General features: G+C 40.2%; 1 protein-coding gene across 1 annotated transcript; it reads left to right on the top strand.

Moving 5' to 3' along the window:
- The first annotated feature begins 1,130 nt into the window (after positions 1 to 1,130).
- TMEM100 (transmembrane protein 100) lies at positions 1,131 to 4,363 on the top strand. Its single transcript, XM_004747358.3, has 2 exons — positions 1,131 to 1,399; positions 2,817 to 4,363. Exon 2 carries the CDS (start codon positions 2,883 to 2,885, stop codon positions 3,285 to 3,287), a length of 405 nt encoding a protein of 134 aa, XP_004747415.1. The 5' UTR covers positions 1,131 to 1,399; positions 2,817 to 2,882; the 3' UTR covers positions 3,288 to 4,363.
- Positions 4,364 to 11,445: the final 7,082 nt, after the last annotated feature.

Here is an 11,445-nt window from a genome sequence, read left to right as displayed (position 1 = left end):
AGCTCCAGGAGTATAGGGATGAGCTTTTAAGTGTCCCAGTATTACCTCATTGTTCTCTCAAATGGGCAATCTGGGGCTTTAAAATTTCAAATAGCTTATTTGTAAAAAAAAAAAAAAACAAAAAACAAACCTGTAAGGCCACTTGGGGAATAGGTGAATATAAACCTTTAACTTCATTGTCTGAGAATGGGATGCATCAAGCCACGTGTCCTTGAATGTTTCAAATATCTTGTTCCTAAAAGTGGGCCAAAGAGCAGCAGACACCATGGCATAAACCAGGAGCTTGTTACAGACCTACTAACTCAGAGTCTACACTTAACGAGCTCTCCACATGATTTATGTGCCCATTAAAGACTGGGGCTCAAACCAAGGGTTTCTTTCTGCGTGACCTCTCTGAGATTATTTAACCCCTCTGAGCCTCATTTATACACTATTTACAAACTCATTTGAAGCTAGTGGGATGAACCTCCATAGGAGGTGCTCTGTAAATGACCGCGATGAAGGTGGTGATGATCGTGATGATAATTTCAGCATTGCCAACAGTACTCACCTCCTAGCACAAGCAGTAAGTGATTGTGTTTAAATCAAGATGATTGGTTTCTCTCTCAACCATAAATGTTTGGCATCTCCTACCCTCATTCCTAAGTGAATTAATATCAAACAAGGGAGGTTTTAAGCCTTGGATGGCCCCACACACATATAAAGAAAGAATACTGGGGAAGCCTAGGAACATGGATTTTTGCAGGCTTCCAGGCTGAATTCAGCTGCCCCATGACTTCACAGCTGTTCCTGCTGCCCTAAAGTGTCTGTCCCGTCAGCTCTGTCCCCTCAGTTGGGTCTGCAACGCTGACTCTGGGATTTTCTTATGAAAATGCCTGATGGGTGGGAGGAAGATCTGGAGGTTAGCTGGGGAAAAAATGAGTAATGCAAAGCCATCTACTTAGTAAATGCTGCAAAAGAAATAAAAGTAAAAGCTGGCTCCTGTCTCTGGGGACTCTAGAATGATTCTGACTTATCATGTCACAGAGCAGAGTTGGGGGAAGCCAAAACTCGAAATCTGCTGGCAAGGAAGAGAACGAAGGAAAAAAAAAAAAAAAAAAAGACAGGGAGGGGCAATCCGGAGGGGGAGGAAATAAAAAGAGAGAGAGGGAAAGACAAGCGTCATTTAGGAACAGAGGTAGAGCGAAAGAAGGAACTCCAGGATCTGAAACCAAGCACACGGCACAGTATTTTTCTATATTTTCTTTTCCCCAGAGCAGATTCTTGTCCTGTCATTTTATTGACGGACGTGCTATTACAGGCTCTTTTGCCAGAAGTTGACGGAAGAAGCTCAAGGGCTGCTGTTTCTTCCCTCCCAAGTCCCGGTGGCTCCCCTGGTAATGGATTGCTTTTCTCTGAGGTATGTGTATGTCGTCTGGGGACAGATCTTCATTTGCAAGTTAACTTATGCATCAGCACTGGGGGCAACTTTTTTTTTTTTTGCTTTCTTATATAATCTCAAATACCCTTTTACTGGTGAAATGATGATTCTAGGGTATCTCTGGACAGCAGTGATTAATTTTGGTGACTAAAAATTATATGCAGGCAGGCAGTTCTAACATCCAGCTTCATTGCACAGGGAGTGATATGTTGATTTGGGCTTGAATCTGTTTTCAGTGGTTGCTTCATATGTTCAAAGTATTAATCTCATTGAAACAGCCTCAAGAATCTTCCTCTAAATTTCTTCAGTGATTGCAACTGCTCAATTCTTTGGCTGCTCTATTGCTTCTCAGGGACAAAAGAGAATGACTTAACATGTCTGAACAGCAGACAAGAGCATTCACTGATTTCTCCTAGGCAGCCTTTCAACCAGATGCTTTTGACCAAGATTTTCAGATTTTGTCCTAAAATGTTCTGGTTCAAAATACCCAGAAATGGCAGCAAGGGCACGAGAAAATCGAGAAAGTCTAAAACTTGGCTGAAAATTTAGCATGCCTATTTTTTAATACATGTCATGGTCTGCATAGTGTTGAAATTCCTTGTTGAGTTCCATGGAAGTTTTTGAATTGATAGCTCGTTACTCTAAGAGTTAATCTTATCTTTAACATAAGTACAAAATTATATCCTACAAAACTGAATTTTCCCCCTGCTCTTCCTTTTTCAAATGGATTGGAAGGTATTGCCCTATTTCAGATCACAAATCCTAATCTCATTGCTGCTGAATTTTTGCTGACCTGCACCCCACCGTGGTCCCAGGGCACATACTGCACTGTGAAACAGTTACAACAATGAAGGCTTACTGACAGTCATCTGCTATAGAAGAACACCATTTGTACACTCGCTGCTGGTCTTAACACTGATTTGGTGGGCAGTGAATTGGTGGTAGTTTGGAATGCATGTTATGCCTGAAAACACTGGCAGAATCTAAGTTGCTATGAGTTTTGGAACGAATTATCTTAAGGATTGTTTATAGTGCATTCTCCCCATGAAGGAGGCTGCCTTTTGGATTAGGATTGAGACTTTTCCGTGTGTTTAGAAAAATGAGAAGCAATAGACAGAGCGGAAAGCCTTGTAAAACATTTGTAGATCGTCAGAGTATATTGAACGCTGTAAAGTGCTTCCTGCTTTTTATATCTTCCCCTTTTTTATGGCTATCGTTTTATCTTGCATTTTGCAAAGAGAATGCAAACAATCAGGAAAAGAAAATATGAACTCTGATTTTCACATGCATCTGTGTGTCCTAGAAAAGAACCCAAGAGATGTTTCCCCAGCTCTTTACTTCTACTTACAGGGCTCACTCTGATGCATTCACCTGATATGTTCTGTCTCCTCCACAGTTTCCACTCTGGAGAGAGCCCCCAGGCCTAGTCTGTGAACCCAGCGAAGAAACATCGCTAGTAAAAATGACTGAAGACTCCATAAAGGAGATCCTGGGAAGCCCAGCATCTTCCAAGCCTGTGACAATGGAGAAGAACCCCAACAGTGAAGTGGTGGTCACCACGGTCCCCTTGGTCAGTGAGATTCAGTTGACAGCTGCTACAGGTGGTGCTGAGCTCTCCTGTTACCGCTGCATCATTCCGTTCGCCGTGGTGGTCCTCATTGCCGGGACAGTGGTCACTGCTGTGGCTTACAGCTTCAATTCCCACGGCTCCATCATCTCCATCTTGGGTCTGGTCCTCCTGTCATCTGGACTTTTTTTGTTAGCTTCCAGTGCCTTGTGCTGGAAGGTGAGGCAGAGGAGCAAGAAAGCCAAGAGACGGGAGAGTCAGACGGCTCTAGTGGTGAATCAGAGAAGCTTGATTGCTTAGGACGGAATGAGACCAAATGGGATATGTGGCCTGGAAAACTTCCTCTCCCTGTGTCATCCAACTCATCCAGAACTAGAGTGGGAGAGAATGAATGGTGCATTGCGGTATACCAGAGGAACAGAGATGAACTAAGTGCGGGAGGGTAGAGAGGGTTCTGTTTTAGGAAGAACCTACTTGTGTCTTCTTTAATGACAAACTTAACTCTAAGGGCTATTTCTAAGACTGAAAAATCAGCTCTTTCTCTACATTAGACATTCGAGGGGTCATGGGGGATGCATGGCATTAGGCAATGTTCAGTTCACCTTGGAAAGTAGCCAATGAAAGATGAGAAAATAGTCAGATAGTTCTGGCACACCAGTGACCTGCCTCAAAAACAAAAACAAATACAAATACAAAGCCCACACTTTTAAGAAGTTGTAGCATAAAAAAATATTCTGCTGAGAGTCTAAATCATCTTGGATTTTGCATCCTTCTATGAAATTCTGTGATAATTTTTTTAATAAGTAGATTCTCTGGCATCTTTTTTTTCTTTTGCTTTTAATAACTCATCATCAGTGGTACTTTTTCTTAAAGAATAAACTAATTTTTTTATGTTTTAACATTGGACAGTTTTAGATGATTGTAATGAGTCAGAAGTTAAAAGGTAAAAGATGTAGCTACTAAATGACATGGGGGGTTAAATTAATGTTAAAATAATCCAACCTAGCACTTTTGATTTTTATATAAAGTCTAATATACATTTCATTCAAAATAATTAAATACTTATTGCTGCTGAAATTTCTTAAATGCTTGTTGCTGTTGTAGTTACGTTTATTGCAGTTCCAAATTGCCCTTCTTCCCTTGCCTCATTGGAAACATCTCAAATACATTTCTCTCAAATGGGCATGTTGCTTCTCCCTAACTTATCTAGAGGATTTTTATTTTTTATTGTATCATTCTTTATGACTTGTGAAGAATAATATTAATTATTGTTCACTACATACTAAACACTTCTATGCCATTCACAATTAAGAAATTAATGCCTGGAGTCAGGAATTTTATAATGTGTTATTAAATGTGTGTTATCTATTCCATCAGCCGTTAAATATTTGCTTCACTTATTTTTTGAGCATCAACTCTATGCCAGGCATTGTGTAGATTCTTAGGATGCTTAAATGAGTTAGTTCTAATACAATGCAAATAAGTTCACTGCTTGACTTCTGTGGATATTGAGCTATTCTAAACCCAGCTAGGACTCTACCGCAGAACTGTCGCCAGGTATATCGTTGGTCCATGTAGTTTAAACCACATGAAATGAGTATGGGAAGATACTGAGGCATGAAGCCTTTCTTAAACCTTAGAAATGCAAAGAAAAACAAAACAAACCTCACCTAGCACTTTCAAGGGAGGCACCCTCTTAAGGAATTTAATTAAATATGACAAAAGCCCTGTGGTGCTGACTGCTGCCTAGTGCCCAAGTAGTTTTGCCCAAGTAGGAGAAGCCTCAATGGCCTCCTCGTTTCTCCTGGCTTTGAAGGTCAGATGGGGCAAGCCTGGAGTTGTTCGCTATAGTAGAGTACACCACAATTATCTTAAATGCATGCATATTCATACTCCTCCACACCCCATTGGGCCAAATCCAAGTATGTAGCACCGGGTTGGTTTCAATGGGAGAGAGTCTGTGCTTTGACATGCCTCTTTTCTGCTCAGAATATTCAAAGGCTCTCCGTTGCTGATGAAGAAATTTCTCAGGCAAGTGTTCAAGGTTCTCCACTATCCGATCCAAACAGATGTATCCAGCTTTCATTTCAGTCCAGCCTGAAAACTCATGAGTTAGTCAGATCAGACTATTTAACATTCTAAATCAGACTGTGGTTTCCTGCTTCCATGTACATTCAACTTCTGTTTTCCCTCCTCCATAATGCCATCTTGTTCCTCTCCATCTAAACGTCTCCAAATCCTGCTTCTCATTAGAGTCCCAGCCTAAATAAAACAGCTTTCCAAAAAACCTTCCCTTTTACCTCAAAGTAATTATTTCTTTCAGAGTCTTTACTCATTTATTCTCTGAGGGTACCTTTCATTTTCTGCCATGTTGGTGGCATAAATATTTTAACTTCTTCTAAAGCCCTTTAGAAGGGATGATGTCCTTTTTTTTTTTTTTTAACCCTCACGTGATGCCAAATACAACATCTTGCACAGAGTAGGTATTCAATAAATGTTTGCTAAATGAACTAAAGAATGAAAAATCAGAAAGCAAGTGTAAATCAGAAAGCAAGTCTAGAATCACAGTCCGTTTATTTTACTCTCTTAAAAGAAAATATCTTAGTTCTCAGCTCTTCCTAAATAGGTCATCCTACTCTGCCTTCCTCAACTATAAGCAACAGGTGCAGATGAGTGCTTGCTACCTTTGTTCCTACTTCTCCAGCCTGCCCTTCAAAATGCTTGGTAAGTAAACTCATGAATGATTTCAGGCCACCAGGGGGCCTCATGCTGCTACCTGAGTCCCGAAGGAAACACTGGAATTACAAATTGTAACTGAAATGGATCTACTGAAATGGAATCAAATCTGAATACAGCAAGATATCTCCTAAATTGGGAGGAGGTGGGGAAGATTCTCCACTGAGTGCACTACTACTCTCCTTCCTAAGCCATTTCACAATGGCTACATCTGGTTCTCCTAATCAGCAGATGAGCCCTGTGTGGGAGCCTTCCTATGCACTGTGAATTCCAACTCTCATGAGGGTGAATTATGATATCACAATTATCTCACAACATACGTCTTTGATGGGCAAGAATGTCTTTTCAAAAGGTTTTATTATATAGTGATAAGCAGATATGGAATGTATTCATAAGAATGATGCAGGTATGTATGTATTAAAAAAACAAAACAACAACAACAACAAAAAAACCTGGCCCCATCGTGCAGCACTAGAAACCAGCTGTCTCGCCCACCTGGATAACCCTAAACCCCACACATCTTGGGTCACACAAGAACAACTTTTTCTTTTTTTTTTTTTAAACAGGAACAACTTTTGACCTCATCCAGTGCAACAGGTCTCTAACTAGGTGAGAATCATAGCCACCCAGGTAACTCTGTGCTTCCCACCTCACTATCTTCGTTAATCCTGGGAACCTTGCCTGCAGAAGATGGCCAAGGTCATAGGGATCATGCAGGTGACTAAAGCTAGGGCATAAGACTAGGAGAGCCAGATCACAAATCCTCAAACCTACCTCTTTGTACCATCACCACTCATAAAACGAAGTGGGGGGAGATCTCCTGGTCTCCTGGGAAGTATTATGGTTTTGAACTTAGAAGATCTGACTATAAATCCCAGTTCTATTAAACTAGTCAGATGACCTTGAGCAGTTAAGCTTCATCTTTAAAATAAGGTTAATTTTAAGAAATGATTTAGATTTTTTTAAATTATAAAGTACTATATAATTACAAAATTGTTATTTATGATAATATCTAATGTTGACCTTAGCTTTTTTCTCTCTGATTATTATCCCAACATATCATTAAGCATCAAGCAGCCCCCATTTTGGTTAACTGACTTTAATCAGACACTTTGTTTAACCTTGACATTATCCATAAAGGTTTTCTAGATCCAAAATAATCTGAGGAAGGTTCCTGTTCCAAAGATGAATCATAACTTACATTTCCTTAATATGGTTATAATTTTCAGTGTTTTCACATACATAGGAGTTGCTATAAAGGTATATGTAATATGGATATTCAATTAGGTGCCCTCAACATAAAAGATTAGGAGAGTGAAAAGTCCTTTTCTTCCCCCCCCCCCCCCCCACTGCCATTCAAGCCAATCTTGTACTGGGCTGCCCCAAAGAAAGGAAGACCAAAGGCAGAAATCTAAAGAGAAACAAAAGAAAAGAATTCCTAATGCCTGGCTTTTGAGCTTCCAAGGGCATCCCTGTGATTTAGAACTTATCTATGGAACTGTCAAGGGTAGTTTGTTTATAGCTGATTTTTAGAGTACTCCCTTACTCTAGGACTTAATCTTGCGTACAACAGTATTCAACTGTACCTGACGTTACCCAACATTCTCCAATCACACTTTGAGGCTGGAAGTGCATGTGTCCTCCCAGCTCTTCGGAGGAGCAAACCACCTTCAGAGAGGATAAGTGACTTGTTCAGTCAAGGTTTCACAGCCAGAACCAAAATGTTGACCAAAAGATAGACACCAAGCTATAACAGGTATCATTTCCAGAATGTCTCTTTAGGAAAGGAAGACAATAAAAGTGCTCTGACACGGACTTTTCTTTTTGAAGTATAATGTACACAGAGAAAAGTGTACACCTCAGAGAATTTCACAAACCTATAGAACTAAAACCCTGATGAAGAAACTAAATGCAGCAGCCTCCCCAAGTCCCCCTTAAATCTACTCCCAGTCATTATTTTTCCAGGGGGGACATTATTCTCATCTCTAATACATAGAGTCATTTGGCTCTTTTTTTTTTTTTTTAAACTTATATAAATGGAAATCATACAAAGTGTACTCTTTGTGCCTGGCCTCTTGATGTGCCATCACTTCCAATATTAGGTTATAAAGACACTGAGGCTTTTGCCTTAATGTTTCTCTCTCTGTCTCTGTCTCTCTCTCTCTCCTGCCTTGTTCTGGGAGCCCTCTGCCATGTCACGAGGACACTCAAGCAGCTCTGGAGAGGCCTGTGGGTGAGGAATTAAGGCCTCCAGCTAATAGCCAGAGAGGAGCTGAGACCTACCAGCAGACCTCAGTGAACCTAGAAGGGGATCCTCCCACAGTGGAATCTCCTGCTGACTGTATCCCCAGATGACAGCCTCACTAAAACCTCCTAAGACGCCTTCAACAGGAACCACACAGTCAGGGCTGAAGTCTACGATTTTTGTAGGCCCTAGGCACTTGTCTTCATGGGCCCTTTCTTTCACTAGAAAGAAAAAGAAAGAAGGAAGGGAGGGAGGAAGGGGGGAGAGAGGGGGAAGTGAGAGAGGGGAGGGAAGTGAGGAAAACGAGAATGTATTTCACCTATTGCAAAAAGAAAATTGTACTGGCAAGTGTTGTGGGCTCTAGGCACTGCACATACTGGACCTAATGGCCCTTTACTCAGTTAAGTCACTCTTGGATTCCTGATCCACAGTAACTGGGAGATAATAAATGTGTGTTGTTTTAAGTTATATGTTTTAGAGTAATTTGTTATTCAGCAACAGATAATATTGTGCTCTTGTGAAATTTCCTCTACGTGACTTTTGGTGTACATACCACATACACATCTTTGTTGAGAATACACCTAGGAGTAGACTGGATTAAAGGGTGGGTGTGTGTTCAGCTTTACTGCCAGAGTTTTCAAAAATGGTAACATCAATTTATACTTTCATCAGCACTATAAGAGAGTTCTGGATGCATTATAACATCATCAATTTTCAAAATATTTTCAATCTTCCATTTCAGTCATTGTGGTGGATGTAACACTTGCTCTTAAAACATATATTTAAGAGAAGAGATGTGGCCCTGGAAGCTGAGCTCTACTAGAGCAGAGCAGGCTAGAGGCGGGAGAAGAGATTAGAGTCGAAAAACACAAATTAGATTTGGGCTTTGAAAAAGCAAACAGCAAGAGATAAATTCTCCCAGAAGTGCTCTGAGACCAGAAAACAGGCTAAAAACTGAGGGCTGAGTTCACCATGCTAACGACATTTCCAGAGTTCTCCCTATGCTTGAAGCCTCATGCTCTGAGCTTTGCATGGACGATCTCATCTGATCCTCAGCCCAATCCAACGAAGGAGGTTCTACTATTCCATTTGATAGATGAAGACACAAAGTCACAGATTAAACCAAGTAATTGAGATCACACAGTTAGTAGAGTAGGGTCTGGTTTCAGATTCCAGAACCCACTCACTTATCCACCATGTTGATACTCCCTGGTACACATTAACCTTCCAAAACCTGATTCTTGAATAAACGTCCCAACCAGACGCTAAGCAATACAGGGACAAGAGTTTGAGCTAAAGCTAAAGAGTGAGTCAACAGTTTGGAGAAACCAGGACTAAAGAGGTAGATGATTATTGAATCATTTGCCACCTTGAAGCCAGGTCTTCTTATAATATATCTTGTAATTCAGCATTTTGCACCTTTTAAGACACTCCTATTAACAAACATAGGACTGACCTAGGACCTCAGCCACATCTTCTGCCACAAAATCTGGTGCTTTCATTCTTGGCCTCCTGGAGTTTCCTGTGTGGAAAATTCAAGACTCAGAATTATCAGCCAGGCTCAGCCCAAAACTGGAGGGTGTGACAGAAGTACATAGCAGGATAACTTGACCTACTTTAGGGGGAATCAAAGAAGGCTTCCTGCAGGTGAGGTCTTGATAAGAGCAGGACAGGTAGAGGAGTTGGCCAGGTGATGAGAGTAAGTAAGAAGCAATCAGAGATATGCCCTGAGGGAAAACCCAGAGTGAATGCTGAAAGGTCACTTAGCCCCCAGCCTCTCCACCTCACTCGATTGCTCTAAGGCAACAATGAAAAAACTCCTTAAGGGGATTTACCAATTACAAAATTTTATCCAAGCAATGAGGCACAATAACTCCAATATCCATAAGGTTCAAACTTAACGAGAACCAAATGTTCAGGTTCTAACTGAGCAGGAACACTCCACTTTAATGTATGAGTACCGTGGGGATGGTGAATAAAAAATAGTATCATAACTAAAATATTCCTCTTCCTCATTATTTCAATAATTATCTTCCCTGAAGATGGTGTAGCACTCCTGTTAAAGGCATGGACTGTAGATACAAAGTGCCTAGACTTGAAATTCGGTTTTTCCATTTCCTTGCTCTGTGTCCTATACAAGTAAACCTGTACCTCAGTTTCCTCGTCAATAAAATGGGAATATTAATTGTACACCTCATAGGGTTGTAATAACTATTAACTGACTTAACAGATAAAAAGTGTTTTGTCAATGACTGGTACTCAATATATTAAGTGGTACTAGCATCTATCTTGATTTTAAAGCAAAGCCAATATGCTTTGACATATAAAGCTACAGAAATTACCAGAAAATCAGTTCAAATGAGATATTAGTAGAAAAACAGCAGTTTATCTCATGAGAGAAATTTCAAACACAGAGAAAATGGGTTGACATAGAAATTTGCATTTGGTCCTATCAGGCAAGAAGACACCCCCTCCAAATCCATCTACCTATCAATGTTTTGTTTGCTCAGTCAGAAGCTGTTTGTGTTCAACATATTCATACCCAAATTTACATATCTTAAAAATAACCCTGATGGCATCAAGCTACCTGATAGAGGGCTGGTTAGCATTTGGACAATGCTTTGATGTAGGCATAGCAATTTCATATTCATTTCCACGCTAACTCTTTCCAGAAGCTCTGTGAAATATTATTCTCACGTTGCGATGGGAAAATTGAGGTTTGGAAAGGTTAAATGGTTTGCTTAGGATCAAACATTTCCTAGATGACAGAAATAAGATGCCCTGATCCAGGTCTTCTGTCTTTCCATTCCACCTCGCCCTTGCCTTGTTAACCTGGGCAATATAGGTTCCTGTGGAATGCCCTCCCTTGGGGGTCTATTCCCCCAGGTCAGACAGCTAAGGATGTTTCAACAAGCCTTGAAATTGGTTATACTTACAGTTATGCTTTATTGTTCTGATTGGACAAAGACATTTTTTAAAGAGTTAAGGTGGTGAATTGAGATTTGCATCAACAGCTGAAATAAATATATAGTTTTAAATCCTGTAGAAAATACACATTTTCCACTAACCAGCTCTGGTTGCTTTTGAGGGTTTATTTGTTTGTTCCTAGATAAAAGAAGCTTACATCTCCAAACAGCTTATGTTTCAAACAAGAGACTGTCTTTATCAGTGGTTCCCAAATGTCTGTCCAAGCCCTGACAAATTCAGACTCACCCAGAAGCTCTATAAGACCAGGACTCACAGGTGCTGACCTCAGAAGCTCTGGTTCAGCAGATTCAAAATGGGACCTTCTATCTGTTAAAAACAAACAAAAAAAAACCCAAATATCCCAGGAAATGAAAATTAATAACCACAGTGTTTTTTCTCTACAAATTGTTTTATTTCTCAATAAATTTATAATAAGGTAGAAGACTGGTTAAGTATAGATTTGTCAAAGGCGAGACATCAGGTAATATGGCAATATTTTATTTTAAAATT

This window comes from Mustela putorius, unplaced genomic scaffold (assembly GCF_011764305.1).
Source record: "Mustela putorius furo isolate JIRA1106 unplaced genomic scaffold, ASM1176430v1.1 tig00003962_pilon_pilon_pilon, whole genome shotgun sequence".
Lineage (NCBI taxonomy): Eukaryota > Metazoa > Chordata > Mammalia > Carnivora > Mustelidae > Mustela > Mustela putorius.
This window is presented reverse-complemented; position numbering and strand designations above follow the sequence as displayed.